Source organism: Mobula hypostoma, chromosome 9 (assembly GCF_963921235.1).
Source record: "Mobula hypostoma chromosome 9, sMobHyp1.1, whole genome shotgun sequence".
In the NCBI taxonomy this organism is placed as follows: Eukaryota; Metazoa; Chordata; class Chondrichthyes; order Myliobatiformes; family Myliobatidae; genus Mobula; species Mobula hypostoma.
In genome coordinates, this window is record NC_086105.1 from 83,353,219 (window position 1) to 83,374,698 (window position 21,480).

At 41.8% G+C, this 21,480-nt stretch overlaps 1 protein-coding gene across 1 annotated transcript in view; it reads right to left on the minus strand.

Annotated features, from left to right (window-relative positions):
- Window positions 1-21,480, minus strand: part of LOC134352259 (transient receptor potential cation channel subfamily A member 1-like) — a 130,342-nt gene that overhangs the window by 14,158 nt on the left and 94,704 nt on the right. Inside the window, exon 17 of the mRNA XM_063059549.1 lies at window positions 6,371-6,430. Coding sequence (XP_062915619.1) covers window positions 6,371-6,430 — 60 coding nt within the window. The remainder of the gene's footprint in view (window positions 1-6,370; window positions 6,431-21,480) is intronic.

Sequence of the window (21,480 nt, forward strand, 5' to 3'; positions counted from 1 at the left end):
AAAAGAGTATAGCTGACGTTACGGGGAAAGATTCTTCATTAGGACAGGGAAAAAAGATGAGATTAGAGCAGAAGCTGGGGGTAGGGGAGGAAGAAGTACAAGGTGGTAGGTGATAGGTGAAACCGGAAGAGGGGGAGGGATGAAGTAAAGAGCTGTGAAGCTGATAGGTGAAAGGGATAAAGGGCTGGAGAAAAGGGAATCAGAGAGGAAAGGGTAGAAGATCATTAAAGAAAGTAAAGGGGGTGGAGCACCAGAGGGAAGTGAGGTAAAGTAAGGAGATAAAGTGATAGAGAAAATGGGAATGGGAATGGTGAAGGGGTTGCAATTACCAGAAGTTTGAGAAATTGATGTTTAAAGAGAGAGAGAGAGGGAGCAATTTGGGTAATGAGAGCTATTGTTGAATAGTCAGTATTGTATAAATGAACAGAATGGGAATTTCCTGTGGTGAGGTAATGAGGGTCCATTGATTGCTTAGTGCATTCCTAGAGGGTTTGTAGCTCAAAAGATGGAGTTTACCAGTGCCAAAGAAGAAACTGATAATGTTATCACAGCAGGAGTTAACATGAGGGCTAGTCAAAGGGGAAAAGGTCAAAACCAATGAAAAATCAAAACCAAGATCCAATAGAAACGTCTGTGGAAGACAGATCCTATTTTGGATGTCATTACGGATATTTGAGGAAAAAAAGAACCTCACAGTCTTCCATCTCCACTGGGAAATCTTGGTTGTTATTTCTTATTTTATTTTATTTTTTATTGTATTGCGATACAGCATGGAATATTGTGATACCCTTCTGATCCTTCGAGCTATACCACCCAGCAACACCCGAGTTAATCCTACTCTAAGAACGGGACAATTTACAATGACCAATTAACTTACCAACCGGACTGTAGGAGGAAACCAGAGTACCTGGGGGAAACCCACACGGCCACTGGGAGAACATACAGACTCCATACAGGCAGCGGTGGGAACTGAATCAAGGTCCCCACTACACTACAGTACCGGTCCCATGTCAGGTAATTAATCTGTGTTAATAGAGGACAAAATATGGAAAAAGAGTGTACAAGAAAGGAGAGCCCAATAGAAATCCTGGCATCTACTGCAGGAGTGGAATTATCAGTCAGGACTGGCAATGGTTGTGATCTCACTGGCATATTTTATCATCATTTCTGCTGCAGAAGTTTTGAGGATGTGACTAAACACATTGATGAAGGAAGAGTAGTAGATGTAGTGTATATGGATTTCAGCAAGGCATTTGATAAGGTACCCCATGCAAGGTTTATTAAGAAAGTAAAGAGGTATGGGATCGAAGGGGACATTGCTTTGTGGATCCAGAACTGGCTTGACCACAGAAGGCAAAGAGTGGTTGTAGATGGGTCATATTCTGCATGGAGGTCGGTGACCAGTGGTGTGCCTCAGGGATCTGTTCTGGGACCCTTAATCTTCGTGATTTTTATAGGTGACCTGGATGAGGAAGTGGTGGGATGGGTTAGTAAGTTTGCTGATGACACAAAGGTTGGAGGTGTTGTGGATAGTGAAGAGGGCTGTCAGAGGTTACAGCGGGACATTGATAGGATGCAAAACTGGGCTGAGAAATGGCAGGTAGAGTTCAACCCAGATAAGTGTGAAGTGGTTCATTTTGTAAGGTCAAATATGATGGCAGAATATAGTATTAATGGTAAGACTCTTGGCAGTGTGGAGGATCAGAGGGATCTTGGGGCCCAAGTCCATAGGATACTCAAAGCAGCTGCGCACATTGACTCTGTGGTTAAGAAGGCATACGGTGTATTGGCCTTCATTAGTCGTGGAGTTGAATTTAGGAGCCGAGAGGTAATGTTGCAGCTATATAGGACCCTAATCAGACCCCACTTGGAGTACTGTGCTCATTTCTGGTTGCCTCACTACAGGAAGGATGTGGAAACCATAGAAAGGGTGCAGAGGAGATTTACAACGATGTTGCCTGGATTGGGGAACATGCCTTATGAAAACAGGTTGAGTGAACTCGGCCTTTTCTCGTTGGAGCGACAAAGGATGAGAGGTGACCTGATAGAGGTGTGTATGATGATGAGAGGCACTGATCATGTGGATAGTCAGAGGCTTTTTCCCAGGGCTGAAATGGTTGCCACAAGAGGACACAGGTTTAAGGTGCTGGGGAGTAGGTACAGAGGAGATGTCAGGAGTAAGTTTTTTACACAGAGAGTGCTGAGTGCGTGGAATGGGCTGCCGGCAACAGTGGTGGAGGCGGATACGATAGGGTCTTTTAAGAGACTTTTGGATAGGTATATGGAGCTTAGAAAAATAGAGGGCTATAGGTCAGCCTAGTAATTTCTCAGGCAGGGACATGTTCGGCACAACTTTGTGGGCCGAAGGGCCTGTATTGTGCTGTAGGTTTTCTATGTTTCTAGAACCTTCTGAAGGTGCAGTAGACCAAAACACTACTCCCTCCCCCACTCCAACTCAAATCTAGACCACACTGACTTCAACTTGTTGATGTGACTGCTATCCTCCTTTGTGTCTTGTCAATTCCAAGAGATATTAACTTAGCAATGCTAGTGAACATCAATTGAACACCAATTATATGACTCATGTTGCAAATCGCTTAATCTTCCAGAAGCAGAAAGTGCTTCTTTTTATCACTTCTCCTGTTCTCATGAGTGGTTGTTGACCTGACATTACTCTGTCCACAGAATGGTGTCTGACCTGATCTGCTGAGTATCTCCAGCATTTTCTGTTTCTATGAACTTGCACAATTTTAATCTCTACTTCTACTGCAGCAAGTAGACGTTTTGTGAAAGCTATTGTGTAGCAGTAGGAACTAATCAGAAGATACATGAAACAGTCAGCAGGTTGGGCAGCTTCCACAGAAAGAGAAACAGTCAGTGTTTCAGGTCTATCAGAAAGTAAAAGAGATAACCAGTTTTCAGTAGGAGATATCTCAGATAGAGTGAGCTCAAATGAGATGATGTGGTAGTTTGAACCAAATTGTGTTTTTTGTCTGTGTTACCTGGTAGCTCAGTGAAACATGCTTAGTGGGCCAGGCTAAACTAATGGAAGGAGACAAACACTAAAGCAAATATCACAGACGGTGACTAGCAGAAGATGTCAGCAGGCTGGAAGCTCAGGGTCACTGCTGTAATGAAAGGGGGTTTGCTGCATTAATTCTCCATCCCACTCCCACTCCAGCCTGTGTGTTTGTGTTCTCTGTGTGGACCTCAGTGAGGCTCTACACAAACTCAAGGAATAATATCTCATCTTCAACCAGGGCACATTATAGCCTCCGGATTCAGTGTTGAATTCACAGGAGACTCTGCACATGATGGGATCTGGAGCAGCACACCAATTACTGAAGGAACTCAGCAGGTCAAGCAGCACCTCTGGAAGGAAATAAACAGTCCATGTTTCAAGTTGGCATCCTTCATCTGGACTACTGGATGCACTCGGACTGACTCAGAGTTGGACTGTAGTCGGATGCTTCCAGGATGCTGCATCGGCATGTTTGCGGTGCTGGAGGTTCACCGTCTGCGTGAGATGATGGGACTTTCGAGAAACTTTGAGACTTTTTATCATGCCCATGGTCTGTTCTTTATCAAATTACGGTATTGCTTTGCACTGTTGTAACTATATGTTATAATTATGCGGTTTTCGTCAGTTTTTCAGTCGGTTTGTCACGTGTTTCTGTGATATCATTCTGGAGAAATATTGTATCATTTCTTAATGCATGCATTACTAAATGACAATAAAAAAGGACTGCGTGTCCTCATAATCTAATCTAATCTAGTCCACATGAAGGGTCTCAACCCAAAATATCAATTGCGTAGTCCCTCCTGTGCTTTGAGTGCTGCTTATCACTGAATTCTCTGCTTTAGATAATTCACTCATTAATTCAGTTTATGTCTGACCTGACAATTTTTGCTCATCAACAGTCTGCAAGGTTCAGTTTTTTACCGTCCATTAGTACATTCTGGCCTGCTGAACTTACAGCATTGCCTTGCTATGAGCAACACATAACTCATAACATAAAGAAGCATAATGGGATTCTGTCACATTAAACCATTTAGTCTCAGTGGTGTATCTAAAGTCTGGCGGGTACGGCACATGGCCCTGGGCGCCACTTGAAGGGGGGCGCCACTGAGCAGTTTCTATTAAAGTCAGACAAGCCATCCTTGGATAGTGAAAAAAGAATTTTCTTCAGATGTATGATCTGTCTTTGATTATCATGGGTGAGAAGCACTATAACCATATAACCATATAACAATTACAAGTTGGAGGCGGAGGAAGCCATGAAATTGAGCAAGTTCTTAATGCCCTTCTTTGAAAAGGCCGGAACAAGTAGTTCGACACCTTCCATGGAGTCGCCTGCACCTGCTACAAGTTTGTTAGAATCCGAAGGTGGATCAAGTACAAATGCCTCACAAGCCAAGGAGGAAGTCAAGTCAGATAAATCTGAGTATGATGAGATTAAGAGTGAGGCTGCCACAGAGAACGTGGACATGACAGGAGGGGGAGACGATGGTGGTGGTGGTGATGTTGAGTTTATTGACGAGATTTTACCTGAGGAGATTGAACCTGATGACACTGAACCTAGTGAACTGGATGGTGTCAAAGAGCCTCGAACTGTCATACCAGAAGTGATTGAAGAGCATGACATTGGACTTCTGAAGTTCAACAAGGATACTGGAAAAGCAACTCTGCCTGACGCGTTGAGAACAGAAATAATAAAGCTGGGTTTGAAGTATTTCCAGAACAGTGAGGGGCCTTTCCTACCAACAAATGAACAAAACTTGGTTTAAGAAGAAATTGAGAAATGGTCGTGGTGAGGAAGAGACTCACTCATGGCTGGTCCATTCCCCTTCTTAAAACGTCTGCATTTTGTATCTGTTGTCTTCTCTATTCCTGGTCAGACAATCAATCCTCATTGGAGCAAGAAAATGGATTCAACCAGTAGAAAGCACCTGAAAGGATTAGTGTTCATGAAAATGCCAAGAACATCAGGAATGCTTCACACAGTGGAGAGAATTTGGAAAGAAATTTAGCTGGAAACAGAGGGGTTATTGACGCGGTATTTCAGTCACAGATTGAGAAGGAAAAGCAGATGTGGCGTGATATCTTGACAAGAATCCTTCACTGCATAAATTTCCTTGTGACTCAGAACCTGGCTTTGCGAGGACACAGGGAGTCACTTCAGCTAGATGATGACTCCAATGTGGGAAATTTATTTGACTGACTGAAACTACTGGCCATCTTTGACCCTGTCATAAAAGAACACCTCACTCATGTGGAAAGTCATCCTGGATCTTTCACTGGGTGTCCAGAACGAATTCATCCACATGATGGCATCCACTGTTCGCCAGAGTTTACTGAGAAGTATTCGTAAAGCCAAGTGCTATGGTCTCATGTTCGACTCAACTCCTGATCAGGCACACCATGAGCAGATGTCAGAAGTAGTGAGGTATGTGGAAGTTGATCTTGAGAGGAAAACAGTCCATGTTAGAGAGTCCTTCCTTGGTTTTATCCAGATAAGCCAGAAGGATGCTGAGAGCTTTGTTGAAGACATCTTGAAACAGCTAGAGAAAGATGAAATGGAGCTACAAGATGTCGGTCACAGTGCTATGACAACGTGAACGTGTTGTGATGGCTGGCCACAGAAGTGGTGTTCATCAAAGAATAAGTGAGAAAAACAACCTGGCAAGTGTTTGTGAATTGTGACAATCACTCACTCAACTTGGTGGGTGTACATGCAGCCAAGCAGGTCACGTTCTTTGGAACTATCGAAGCTCTCTATGTGCTTTTCTCTCATTCAACACAGCACTGGGAAAAACTCAAAAACGTGTGGTTGTTAAGTCGGAATCCGAAACCAGGTGGAGTGCAAGGACAGAAGCGGTGAAGCCCGTCAATAAGTACTTTGAGGAGACACTTCAAGTTCTCCAGGACATGATAGACAATGAAAACGAGACCAGTGAAACAAGAAATGACACAAGGCAGCTGTACAACTGCATGTTGAGTTACGATTTTCTGATTTTGCTTGGACTTTGGAACAAAATACTCATTCGCGTTGACCGTACTCAAAATAGGCTGCAGGATTCTAGCATGAACTTCCACCATGCTGCCCTGGATTTGAAAGCCCTCCAAGGTCAGTTTTATGATGACAGAGAAGTGTTGGTCAGTGAGTCACTCGAAGAAGGAGTCGGTCTCTGTCAAGAATGGAATATTGAAGTTGAAAGATTTCAGAGACGAAAGAAACAAATGGCTGATGAGAACTCAAGAGACGCTGGGTTAACAGCTAAGGAAGAAAAGGAAAGAGTCATGATGGGAACACTCGACTGTCTTCACAGAGAAATGGATGAAACGTTCACTTGTTTGTACGACACTGACGCCAAGTTTGGGTTCCTTCTCGATGTCGAGGGACTGTGTTATGGCGCCGACAGTAATGACCTAAAGAAGAAGTGCAAAAATTTGGGTGAATTGTACAGCTCTGATGTTGATGGACAGCAACTATATGAAGAAATTTTGGATTGCAGAATGTTTCTATCAAGACAGGTCAACATGAAAATATCAAGACCTGAAGAGCTTCTTGAATTTATTGTTCAGTATGGAGATGCGAGGATCTTCCCCAATCTTCACATTGCTATTCAGATAATGCTAACCATCGCAGCTTCCATCGCCAGCTGTGAGAGATCATTCAGAAAGTTAAAGCTAATGCTTTCGTATTTTAGAGCCTCCATGGGTCAAGGCAGACTCTGATCTTGCTCTGCTGAGTGTAGAAAGAGAAGAAACTGAAAAATCTGACTTTGATCACATCATAGACCAATTTGCATCAGTGAAAGCAAGGAAGGTGCAGTTATAATTTTCATATAGTGCCATAATTTGTTAATTAAAAGATTAAGGAGCTTGACTTGTATTTTTGAGCTGATATTATGGTAAAGTTATCTAAAAGATGGGTGTCAGATGTTTGGACAGGGGTGCAATTTCAGTACTTGCCATAGGTGCTATTTTCCATAGATATGCCCCTGTTTAGTCTCATTCTATCATAGATACTCCCTTTGCTCTATCCATCCCCTCCCTTTTTCTCTGCAAATTAAAACTAACTTGTCATCTCTCTTTCTCAGTTCTGCCAAGGTAGCTCAGTCCTGAAACATTAAATCTCTTTCTCTTTCCACATATGCTGCCTGATTTGTTGTCTCTTCTTTCTTTAATTGTTTGCTGAATTGTGGCAGACTTTACAAGAGATCTGATGAATTGACAACCCCATGCTTGATAGTCCTGTACAAAGCCAAATGCATGGCTGGTTCTGGGTTTTAATAGTAGAACATCCAGCTCCTAATCCACCAAAGTACAGCGTGTAACCAAGGCTGATCTTATCAAGTCCTCTGCAGAAGAACTTGGCTGCAATTGCCTTCTCATGAACTGCTACCTCTGCCCCCTACTTTGCCTGCTATATACTTCAGAGTCCAGTCTCTCACACATATCATACCTAAATTATGCACAATGCCAATTTCTCTGCCGGTGTAAAATTAAGTGAGTTTTCATCATTCCTCTCCTCATTGCATTACCCATGGCCTTACTAGACTGCACTTCCTGGGACCTCGTGTTCAGAGTTAAGTAAGCACGGAAAGTGAGGGTTGGATATGGAAAAAATATAGTCCTTTGACTCTGATTAGGAATATGAGAAATAGGGAGAAAAAAGAGGAGCAGGATGCTGAGTTCCAAGCCTGCTTTCCAGCAAGTCCAATCTCTCTAAAATTCACCCGATCTCCCTATCCCTCAATTCCCCTGGAGTCCAAAACTGTATTATCCACCTTGAACTCACACAAATGATTAAGTATCCTAAGCTGTCAGGATGAGAAAAGAATTCCAGAGATTCCCAACTCTTGAGATTAAAAATATTCCTCTGGAAGTCAGTCCTACCTTCTGACCACTTACCTAGACACCCTACCCCGAGGCCAAATCGATCCAGTTAGAAAAACCATCTCTCCTACCCTTCAAAATCTTTTATGCTTCAATTAGATCATTACTAATGCCCTCAAATGCCAGATCTGTTTTTTTAAATTCTTTTCTCCTACAACAGCCCTCATCCCAGACACCATCCAGGAAACACCTGTTTGATTGGTGGTTTTTTTTACCATCCAAAACATTTACCTCCATCTACACCACCAGTGGATGCAAAGTGTGTCATTTACCAACTGTTACATTTTAGAACCCTTTAACTGGAGGCCAAGACTCCAGGCCAAGCCAGAGGAAACAACAATGCTGTCCTTGTGGTTGATTTAAAAGATATTATTTTCTGTTCTTCTCAGCTATGTGAATAGCTTTACAGTCTTTACTTTATACTCTCTTTTCCATATTCTTGACCACTCACTTAGCCCATCTATAACCTTCTGCAAACTCCTTGCATCCTCCTCACAGCTCAATATCCCATCTAATAACTGAAAAGCACTTTACTTGCAAAACATTTTTGCTTATTGTGACAACTTATTACCAGATCCAAAATGCTTGAGTATTTCATTGATCAAATCTTGTGTTCTCCGTATCTCATTCGTCAGTGTCAAAGTTGTATTTTCTTGCTGGTGATAAATATCCGAAACCTTCAACCGTAGCTTTTCAATCTCCTCCTGTATTTCTGCACCTGATGAAATGCTTCTGAAAAGAAACGAAAATAGAAGCAGAGTCTCTTATGCTACAGTCAGCAAACCTGGTTTTCAGCTGCACAATAATGTAAGCGGAGCTTTACATGTTAAGTTGCACAGTACGGTAAATAAAACACCTTAGTAGTGAGATGTAGAGAGAGTGGTAAAAGTAAGTGAGGAAGTGAATATGAATTAAGATGCCTTAAAGCATTATAATCTAAATGAGATGGTGAATTGTTGCTAGGTAGTGCAGTGCAAATAAGATTGCACAATATTAGAACCATAGAACCATAGAAACTACAGCACAGAAACAGGCCTTTTGGCCCTTCTTGGCTGTGCCAAATCGACATAGAATCATGCCAGATGACCCTAAGGCTGGTGACCCTGGTGTCTTACTAGCAATACAGAATAGATTAGTTTGAAGTTCCTTAAACTAAATAAGGGGGAAGAAAAGCAGAACTTTTGGTTATTGGTAACAATGAAAAAGTGTGAATCTTAGAAATAAATTTGATCATCTGGCCTTACAAGTCAAGCTGGAAGTAAAGAACTTGGACGTTATTATTGAATCTGAGCTAAATTTCAAATCACATATTAACCATATTATTAAGATTGTGTTCTTTCATTTAAGGAATATTGTACGAGCTTGACTTCTTATGACATCTCAAGATGCAAAAAAATTCTTTTTAGTCAATTAGATCACCGTAATGCACTCTTTTCAGGATTGCCTAAGAAAAATATAAATCAGCTGCAGCTTGTTCAAGATGCAACAGCAAGAATCTCAACCTAAAAAAAAGTCTGAGCACATTTCACTGGTTTTGGCATCATTACACTGGCTGCCTGAGTTCTTTTGGATCAATTCTTAAAAACTCTTCATTATATATAAAGCTCTAAATAATCTGACTCCTCCAGAGTATGGAGTGTCTATCCTCTTTCATCCCAAATCGTAATATTAGACCCGTGAATACTGGTTTGCTTAGTGTATAAGTGTACAAGCATATAAGAACTGGTGCACCAAAAATCTGTAATACTCTACCAACTGAGATACCCCAGGCTAGTAGTGTGGAATGTTTCAAAACACTTCTAAAAACTACTTTTTAAATTTAACCTGCTTATAGGATTACTTAATGCCTTTTGATGATGATTACATTTATATAATTTGGTATATTTGGTTACATCTTATTCTATATCAGATGGTGAAAGGGCTCGATAGAGTGGATGTGAAGAGGATGTTTCCTATGCTGTGGGTATCTAAAGCCTCAGAATAGAGGGGTGTCCTTTTAGAACAGAGATGAGGAGGAATTTCTTTAGCCAGAGAGTGTTGAATCTGTAGAATTCATTGCCAGAGGCAGCTGTGGAGCCAAGTTATTGAGTATATTTGGTAGAGGTAGATTCTTTATTAGTCTGGGCACAAAGGGTTACGGGGAGGAGGCAGGAAAATGGGGCGGACAGGGAAAATGGATCAGCAATGATAAAATAGCAGAGCAGACCCGATAGACCAAATGCCCTAATTTTGCTCCTATATCTTTTGGTCTTATCTGCTCTTCGCTCATTGGTCACATGAAGCAGGATAATTAACATGTTACATTGTCAAAGGCCAATTAAATGAAACAGGATGAAACAGGAAATAACAAGGCTCAGCAAGCTTGGCCCATTCATTAAGATTCTGGCTCATCCTGTAAAACCTGATTTCTTATCAGAATCAGAATCAGGTTTATTATCACCTGCATGTGACGCGAAATTTGCTAACTTAGCAGCAGCAGCAGTTCAATGCATTACATAATATAGAAAACAGAAAAAAATAAAATAATAATAACAAATAAGTAAATTAATTACGGTAAGCATATATTGAATAAATTTTAAAATGTGCAAAAATCAGAACTATTGTATATTTAAAAAAAGTGAGGTGGTGTCCAAGGGTTCAATATCCATTTAGGAATCGGATGGCAGAAGGGAAGAAGCTGTTCTTGAATCACTGAGGATGTGCTTCAGGCTTCTGTACTTCTTACCTGATGATAACAGTGAGAAAAGGGCATGCCCTGGGTTCTGGAGGTCTTTCTGAGACATCGCTCCCTGAAGATGTCCTGGGTACTTTGTAGGCTAGTACACAAGATGGAGCTGACTAGATTTACAACCCTCTGCAATTTCTTTTGGTTTTGTGCAGTAGCACCCCCCGCCCCCGCCATACCAGACAGTGATGCATCCTGTCAGAATGCTCTCCATGGTGCAACTATAGAAGTTTTTGAGTGTATTTGTTGAGATGCCAAATCTCTTCAACCTCCTAATGAAGTATAGCCGCTGGATTGGTATGTGTTCCTTCGTCTTACCTTTCCTGATGTCCACAATCAGCTTTTTCGTCTTGCTGATATTGAGTGCCAGATCATTGCTGGGGCACCACTCCACTAGTCGGCATATCTCACTCCTGTACACCCTCTCATCACCACCTGAGGTTCTACCAACAATGGTTGTATCATCAGCAAATTTATAGATGGTACTTGAGCTGGGCCTAGCCACACAGTAGTGTGCATATAGAGAGTAGAGCAGTGGGCTAAGCACACACTCCTGAGGTGCACCAGTGTTGATCGTCGGTGGGATGTGCTAATCCCCATATCCTACCAAAAAGCTTCATGTGTCCAAAAATGTGTCATCATGGTTTAAACATACCCTCTCCCTGAATATCCAAATCCCTCCCAGGGTAGGTTGTTCCATAAATTTATATTACACTTGGTTAAAAAAAATCAATTAGAATCTGATTAAAATTTGCTAATGTACTATAACACACGTGTTCTAAACATCTAAAAACCCAACAATGAAATGGAGATAGAAGACTCTGGTTCCATGAGTTAAAAAGAGTTTCATGATTCCTTGCATATGGAAAAATGTAGGGGTGCTCCCCTCCACATTAAAGACTGCAAATCCCAAGAGACTACGGAAGCTGGAACCTAGAGCAACACACATGATGCCGAAGGAAGTCAGCAGGCCAGGCAGGGAAATGAACAGTCAACATTTCGAGTCGAGACCCTTTATTGGCATTCAAAAGATCCAAAAGGTAGTCAGTTATGGCTTTGTTTCAAAGTTCAAAGTAAAATTTATCATCAAAGCGTGTACTGTATATGTCACCATATACTACCCCAAGATTCATTTTCTTGCAATCATTGTAGAACAAAGAAATACAATATAAGCAATGAAAAACTACTCACAACTAATATGCAAATGAAAACAAATTGTGTGAATAACAAAAACAAATAAAAGTGATAAATAGAACTGAGAACATGAGAACATGAGAACATGAGAACTGAGAACTGAGAACAGGGTTCTTGAAAGTGAATCCATACATTGTGGAACCAATATCAGAGTTGTGGTGAGAGAAGTTATCCACTCTGGTTCAGAAGATTGATAGTTGTAGGGTAAAAACTGAGTCAGTTTGAGGAGCGGGGAGCACAGCGGACAGTGGACAACAATTCCACGATGCCCTACACATGCAGCAACTGTGGCAGAGCCTGACATTCCAGGATCGGCCTCAATAGCCACAGTCGACGCTGCTCGACAAACCAGTGACTACCAAAGGCGTAGTACCCATGGTTGATCACGACTAACGGAGGCCACACACACACACACACACACACACACACACATACACATCCCTGGTCGTGTTGGACCAAAGGCTCCTGTACCTCCTTCCCAATGGCAGCAGCGAGAAGAGACCATGGCCTGGATGGTGGGGTTCCATAACGATGGATGCTGCTTTGGGATGGATGCTCTATGTATATGGTTGAGATTATTGGAGAGTGGTGATCATGTTGTAAGCTATGGAATGCAAAAGTAGTGTCCAGAAAGTTGATTGTGATGGCCGCATTATTTAATTATCAAGTGGAGGTGATTACAGTTTCTCTTCTTGGAGACATCATATCCATGTGTAAGATATACAGGACTAAAACTGGTCAGATTGCTATTCTTTATTGGAATTTTAATCTAATGAAGAGTAACTGTGCAGCAAGACGGCACAAATTAATGGTTTAAACCTTTTAGATAAAGATATTTAAATGGGATTTTATGCTTATAACATTTTAACATTTGGATAACATACTGTTGATGTTAGATACATTAAATTTAGTCAGTAATACAAGAGGTAAATTGGTTGAATCAGTTATTAAATTATAACAGTTTATGCACATATTATATCAGCTTAACATTTGGAAAAGGAATTAAAGTGCTAGTAATGAAACCAAAACTTATACTCCAGAGTCTGAAAGCAGATTAGATTAGAGCAGAGGAAACTAGTTCTGATTCAGTACGACATCATTATGGTTCGGCTGATGGCTCTTGCCTCTGAGTCAGAGGTTGCAGTTTCAAATCACATTCCAGATTCTTGAACGAAATATCTGAACTGATATGCACAATGCAACATAAAATAACTGCAGATGCTGGAAATCCTAACTTGAAAACCTCAGCAGGTTGAGAAGTGATGATGGGTCTTGGGAGTTGAAACATGACCACCTAACTTCTGACCTTCTGAGTTTGTCCAGCGTTTTCTGCTTTTATTCACAATGTAATACTGAGGGTCCCTCTTCCCTGACATGTGGACAGAAACAATCTAATGACACAATTTCAAAGAACTAGTACTTTCCCTTTACTGACATTTAACCTATAACTATAACCTATAGTGTACATGGATTTCAGCAAGGCATTTGACAAGGTGTCCCATGCAAGGCTTAAGGAGGCATGGGATTCAAGGGGACTTTGCTTTGTGAATCCAGAATTGGCTTGCCCACAGAAGGCAAAGAGTGGTTGTAGACAGGTCATATTCTGCATGGACGTCGGTGACCAGTGGTGTGCCTCAGGGATCTGTTCTGGGACCCCTACCCTTTGTGATTTTTATAAATGACCTGGATGAAGAAGTGGAGGGTTGGGTTAGTAAACTTGCTGATGACACAAAGATGGGAGGTGTTACGGATAGTGTGGAAGGCTGTCAGAGGTTACAGCGGGACATTGGTAGGATGCAAAACTGGGCTGAGAAGTGGCAGATGGATTTCAACCTGGATAAGTGTGAGGTTGTTCATTTTGGTAGGTCAAATATGATGGCAGAATATAGTATTAATGGTAAGACTCTTGGCAGTGTGGAGGATCAGAGGGATCTTGGGGTCCAAGTCCATAGGATACTCAAAGCAGCTGCGCACGTTGACTCTGTGGTTAAGAAGGCATATGGTGTATTGGCCTTTATTAATCGTGGAGTTGAGTGTAAGAGCCGAGAGGTAATATAGCTATATAGGACCCTGGTCAGACCCCAGTTGGAGTACTGTGCTCAGTTCTGGTTGTCTCACTATAGGAAGGATATGGAAACCATAGAAAGACTGTGGAGGCTTACAAGGATGTCGCCTGGATTAAGGAGCATGCCTTATGAGAATAGGCTGAGTGAACTCGGCTTTTTTTCCTTGGAGTGACAGAGGATGAGAGGTGACCTGATAGAGGTGCATAAGATGATGAGAGGCATTGATCATGTGGATAGTCAGAGGCTTTTTCCCAGGGCTGAAATGGCTAACATGAGAGGGCACAGTTTTAAGGTGCTTGGAAGCAGGTACAGAGGAGATGCCAGCGGTAAGTTTTTTTTCCCGCACAGGGCGGTGAGTGCGTGGAATGGGCTGCCGACGACGGTGGTGGAGGCGGATATGATAGGGTCTTTTAAGAAACTCCAGGACAGGTACACGGAGCTCAGAAAAATAGAGGGCTATGGGTAATCCTAGGTAATTTCTAAGGTAAGGACATGTTCGGCACAGCTTTGTGGGCCGAAGGGCCTGTATTGTGCTGTAGGTTTTCTATGTTTCTATAATCAATCTCACTTGAACAATTAACTGGTTAAATTGTAATACATGCTCAAAATATCTGCCAGGTTTTCTGCAGTTCTTCTTCGAGGGCACTTTAAATACTCTGATGAAGTGGTGTTTATAGTAATTGTATTTACATCCCTGCCAAACATAACTTGCATAATGTTGACCAACTACTGTAAAGGGTTGAGGAACTTCAAATACAAAGGACATCCAAGGCAATTTGTGTTTCTGGATGCCCTTGAGCTGCTCATTTGAGTACTGAGCTCCATGCTGGACTTGCACAAAATTAGTCACAGCTCTGGATAAAATTGAGTGGTGGATAAATAGTCCTTAAATGTCTTTAGGGTCATGGCCACCAACACTCCCCTTTTAGCCTTTCTACACAAAAACTTATTTACTAAGATTATTAAATACTGTACACTAATGAAACCAAATGGTCTGTTTAATTTTTATTAAAGCTATTCTCAGTTCTTCAAAATCAGGGGTGCTAAACAAGTTTTGATGGCTCTGCACTTGCTAGAGTTTAGAAGAATAAGTGGATCTTATTGAAACTGAATGAATATTGGAAGGCCTAGATAGAGTTGGGGTCTATAGAGGATGTTTCTTAAAGTGGGGGAGTCTTACATCAAAGGGTAGAGCCTCAGAATACAGAATTTCTTTAGCCAGAGGATGGTGAATCTGTGGAATGCATCGCTACAGATAGCCAAGTCATTGGGTATATTTAAAACAGATTGATAGGTTCTTGATTGATAAGGGTGTCAAAGATTAGGGGATTAAGGGGGAAAAGGTAGAAGAATGGGGTTGAGGGGAATTATGAATCAGCCATGATTGAGAAGACTTGATGGGCTGAATGACCTAATTCTTCTCCTATTGAAAGACTAATAGTCTTTATGTTTGTGATTAAACCCATTTTCAGCTGCTTTCATTAATCTGCACCATGTTCCTGCTCTGAGAAACATCAGGAACATTTGTTAATAGGCTCAAAGAATAAGCTTTTACATCCAAAGTTCTGGACAGTTTTAAACTTGAGATTTTACAAATGTGAGCAAAAAAAATTGAGAAGTTTGCTTTAGAAAATCAAAATTTTGAATGAGATTTGCACCCATTTTGTCAAAGCTCAGCCCCTTTTTGAAACTGTGCCCAATAGTGCAGCCCTGACATAGGAACCTCTTCCCAAATTACATCACATCCACAACTGTGGAGAGCAGCAGTTCCCAAACTGGAGTCCATGGAACCCTCGGTTAATAATAGGGCATAAAAACAGTTGGCGTCCCCAGGTGTATAGAGGAGGAACATGGTTTCTATACATGGGTAGGTGTGGGGTGAAGAGGATGAGAACAAGGAGAGGACTTTTTTTTTAAACTGTAGGAAACTTTTAACGGGCCATTGATCAACTGGAAATTGTATAGCTTTTTAAGATGAGATATAGGTGCATCAAATTAATGATAATTTTGATCTGTTGCTCTCAGAGTCCTGATCCAAGAGATGCTGGACAGAAGGAAATGGCTTTTGGATGTAAACAATACACCATAAACACAAGAGATTCTGTAGATGCTGGAAATCCAGAATAACACACACAAAATGCTGGAAGAACTCAGCAGGTCAGGCAGTATCTATGGAAGAGATTAAATAGTCGACGATTTGGGCTGAGGCTATCTGGATTCAGTTGTGAGGAGCAGTACTAGACAACTTGGATGTCAGTGACACAACAAGCTAAGGTATTTACGTAGCAACAAGTCTTCAAGGGCTGCTCCACTGGATAATTGTCAAACAAGTGTTGATCATTTAGGAGAGAGGCCTAAGGGCCTGTATTGTATTGTAGGTTTTCTACGTTTCTATATAAGATGATAAGAATTAAGGAGCAACTCAGAGATGGCGAGAGAAAGAGGGAGTCAACAGTTTAACAAGGAGCACCAGAGCTTACCACCTCACAAAGCAGAGATGGCAGGACCAAGGACAGAATAACGATAAGGATAAAGATTAGCTTTATTTGTCACCTGCACATTGATACATACAGTGAATTGAGGCATTTGTGTCAAATCAAATCAGTGAGGATCATGCTGACAACCAGCAAGTGTTGTCATGCTTTTTGTTGCCAACGTAGCATGCCCAAATCTCACTTCCCCTAACCCATATATCTTTGGAATGTGGGAGGAAACTAGATCACCTAAAAGAAACACACAAGGTCACAGGGAGAACATAAAAATTCCTTTCACAGCAGTGTAAATCAAAGCCTGATCTTACAGATTGTATAAGATTAGATTATGAGGACACTCAGTCCTTGTTTATTGTCATTTAGAAATGCATGCATTAAAAAATGATACAATGTTCCTCCAGAATGATATCACAAGAAACACAGGACAAACCAAAACTCAAACTGACAAAACCACATAATTATAACATATAGTTACAACAGTGCAAAGCAATACCGTAATTTGATAAAGAGGTGACCATGGGCACGGTAAAAAAAAAAGTCTCAAAGTCCCGATAGCCCCATCATCTCACGCAGATGGTAGAAGGGAGAAACTCTTCCTGCCATGAACCTCCAAGCGCCACAAACTTGCCGATGCAGCACCATTGGAAGCACCCAACCGCAGTGCACTCTGAGTCCATATGAAAACTTTGAGCCTCCGACCAGCCCTCCGACACCGAGCACCAAGCACCATCCTCTGCTGAGCGCTTCGACCCTGCCCCGGCCACCGAGTAACAAGCAAAGCCGAGGATTCGGGGCCTTCTCCTCTGGAGATTCTGGATCACACAGTAGCAGCAGCAGCGAAGCAGGCATTTCAGAAGTTTCACCAGATGTTCCTCCATGCTCTCACGTCTGTCTCCATCAAATCAGGATTGTGCACGGCACCCTACTTGCCAGATAACAGACATCACCACCGGAGTGGCTGCTGCGAGCTGCGTCGCGCTGCCATACATTTTAAAGTGTGGCACTAATCACTACACTACCATGCCACTTAAATTGGGATTTTGCAAGAAACCAGAATTAGATGAATGCTGATACTTTTGAGCTGGACAAGATCTCACTCTCACTCTCTCTCTCTCACACACACACACACACACACTCACACTCACAGGGACAAGGACAAGAATGAATCTAAAATCACAGAACTATTTTTCCATATGCAAGTTAACTGGGTAAAATGTTATTTTACTTGTTCGCAGAACATCACAACACACAGATGGACAATCTGAAGCTCGCTGCGATGTTTCCAGGGTAATGTTATCATACAATAAGCAATTTTACATAAATGCAGAAAACAGTGGCAATATTTGGGTCAGGGAGATAAACAGTGTTAATTGTTTCAGGTCAATGACCTTGTTTAATTTCTGATGCTTCCTGGTCTGTTAAGTATTTCCACCAGGTTTCTGGCATCTGCTTTACTTGCTTTTTGCCAGTTTTAGATCATGCTGTGCAAAGTATGTTCACAGATCCTCACTGGTACCTTGTAGCAAACAGAACCAGTAATCTAGTTCTTAAGGCCCAAGGCATGCTCATTTCTTCCTTTTTGTCCCCACTTGGTGTGGCCCCTTCCCTCTTGCTTCCTCTGAAGTTTGCAAAATAGAGATGTCAACAGCTATTGGTGAATAAAATCAAAGATTTAAAACTGTCACAAGAAAGTCTGCAGATGCTGGAAATCCAAACAAACACACACAAAATGCTGGAGGAACTCAGTAAGTTAGGCAGCATCTGTGGAAATTAATAGATAGTTGATATTTTGGGCCGAGACCCTTCTTCAGGACTGAGAAGGAAGGGGGAAGATGCCAGAATAAAAAAGGTGGATGGAGGGTAAAGAGGCCAGCTAGCAGGTGAAAGCTGAAGCCAGGTGGGTGGGAAAAGTCAAGGGCTGGATAGAAGGAATCTGATAGGAGAAGAGAGTGGACCATAGGAGAAAGCGAAGGAGGAGTGGACCCAGTAGGCAAGTGAGAAGAACTAAAAGGTCAGAGTGAGGAATAGAGTAAAGAAGGGGGCTGACATGTTGGAATGAGAATGGGAACGGGAATTAAAATGTTTGGCCACCAGGAAATCCTGCTTGTGGTCTATGGAGTGGAGTGGCTCAACGAAGTGATCACCCAATTTATGATGAGTCTCACACATATGCTGTTATTAATGAATGATCAGTTTCAAGCCACTAGACCATAATATCTCTAACTGAACTGGTAAGTCTTATAGTATATGTTTTATATTACACCAGCTGTTCTTTAGTTTTATAAAGAGAGATTAGCTTTATTTGTCTAAATGAGTTTGTGGGTTGTAAAATTTAAAGATTGGGGATTATTTAAGTGAACTTACTCTTCATCTTGATTTTGGCTTTGGCCTCTGCCAAAAAACATCTTGCCTTGTCTAGGTCCAGGACTCTGTTCGTAGTCAGCCTTTTCCCATTCTTCCATTTGTATTAAATTGGTAAGATTATCAATATCTTCCTGAACAGAGAGATGCATTGGAATTAGTACATATTGTGAATGATGAAGATTGAGGCTGAGCTTAATTGGATCCCTTATTTAAGGACACAATTGGTTAAGTAGATGGCAAAAACACCACAAACTGAATGCTAGCTAAGCAGTTTAGGAAAAAAAGTAAACATAAGAGGTACTGCAGATGCTAGAAATCTTGAGCATCTAGAAATCTAGAAATCTAGAAATCTTGGAGTAGCTCAGCAGGTCCGGCAGCATCTGAAGAGTAAACAGTTGACATTTCAGGATGAGACCCTTCATTAGGACTGGAAAAGAATGGGGCAGAGATCAGAATAAGAAGGTGGGGGGAGAGGTGAAGTAAAGAGCTGGGAAGTTGATTGATGGGAGAGATAAAGGGGTAAAGAAGGAGGAATCTGATAGGAAAAGGTAGAAGACCATGGAAGAAAAGGAAGGGGGACGAGCACCAGAGGGATGCGATAGGCAGGTATAAAGTGAAGGTGTGAGAGGGAAACGGGAATGGGGAATGGTGAAATGGGGGAGGCATTAATTACCAGAAGTTGAAGAAATCAACGTTCATGTCATCAGGTTGGAAGGTACCCAGACAGAATATTTTAAGGTGTTGTTCCTCCAACCTGAGTGTGGCCTCATCATGGCAGTAGAGCAAGACATGAAATGAAAACAGAATTGAAAAGAGTGGCCACCGGAAAATCCTGCTTTTTATAGACAATAGACAATAGGTGCAGGAGTAGGCCATTCGGCCCTTCGATTAGCTTTCTTCACTGCCTGCTGTACTTGCATGCTTGCTTTCAGTGATTGATGTGCAAGAACACCTAGATCTTGTTGTACTTCCTCTTTTCCTAACTTGACTCCATTTAGATAATAATCTGCCTTCCTGTTCTTACCACCAAAGTGGATAACCTTACATTTATCCACATTAAGCTGCATCCGCCCACTCACCCAGCCTGTCCAAGTCACCCTGCATTCTCATAACATCCTCCTCACATTTCACACTGCTACCCAGCTTTGTGTCATCGGCAAATTTGCTAATATTACTTTTAATTCCCTCATCTAAATTATTAATATATATTTGTAAACAGCTGCGGTACCCTACTGGTCACTGCCTGCCATTCCGAAAGGGACCCGTTAATCGCTGGTCTTTGTTTCCTGTCAGCCAGCCAATTTTCAATCCATGTCAGTACTCTGCCCCCAATACCATGTGCCCTAATTTTGCCCACTAATCTCCTATGTGGGACTTTATCAAAGGCTTTCTGAAAGTCCAGGTACACTACATCCACTGGCTCTCCCTTGTCCATTTTCATAGTTATATCCTCAAAAAATTCCAGAAGATTAGTCAAGCATGACTTCCCTTCGTAAATCCATGCTAACTCAGACCGATCCTGTTACTACTATCCAGATATGTCGTAATTTCATCTTTTATAATTGACTCCAGCATCTTTCCCACCACCGACGTCAGGCTAACTGGTCTATAATTCCCTGTTTTCTCTCTTCCTCCCTTCTTGAAGAGCGGGACAACATTAGCCACCCTCCAATCCACAGGAACTGATCCTGAATCTATAGAACTTTGGAAATGTCCACGATTTCGAAAGCCACCTCCTTAAGTACCCTGGGATGCAGACCATCAGGTCCCAAGACTTATCAGCCTTCTGACCCAACAGTCTATCCAATACCATTTCCTGCCTAATATAAATTTCCTTCAGTTCATCCATTACCCTAGGTCATTTAGCCACTATTATATCTGGGAGATTGTTTGTGACTTCCCTAGTGAAGACAGATCCAAAGTACCTGTTCAACTCTTCTGCCATTTCCTTGTTCCCCATAATAAATTCACCTGTTTCTGTCTTCAGGGGCCAAATTTTGGTCATAACTATTTTTTTCCTTTTCACATACCTAAAGAAGCTTTTACTATCCTCCTTTATATTCTCGGCTAGTTTATCTTCGTACCTCATTTTTTCTCTGCGTATTGCCTTTTTAGTTACCTTCTGTTGCTCTTTAAAAGTTTCCCAGTCCTCCGGCTTGCCACTCATCTTTGCTTAGTTATACTTCTTCTCGTTTATAAATGCTGTCCATTACTTCCCTTGTCAGCCACGGCCTCCCCTTACCCCCCTTAGGATCTTTCTTCCTCTTTGGAATGAACTGATCCTGCACCTTCCGCATTATTCCCAGAAACATTTGCCATTGCTGTTCCACTGTCATCTCTGCTAGGGTATTGTTCCATTGAGCTTTGGCCAGCTTCTCCCTCATAGCACCATCGTTCCCTTTGTTCAACTGTAATACTGACACTTCCGAGTTTCCCTTCTCTCTCTCAAATTGTAGATTAAAACTTTTATTATGGTCACTATCTCCTGATGCCTCCTTTACCTCGAGGTCTCTGATCAAATCCGGTTCATTGCACAACACTAAATCTAGAATTGTGTTCTCTCTGGTAGGCTCTAGTACAAGCTGTTCTAAGAATCTGTCTCAGAGGGACTCCACAAACTCCCTTTCTTGGGGTCCAGTACCAACGTGATTCCTCCAGTCTACCTGCATGTTGAAATCCCCCAGAACAACTGTAGCATTACCTTTGCGACATGCCAATTTTAACTCTTGATTCAAC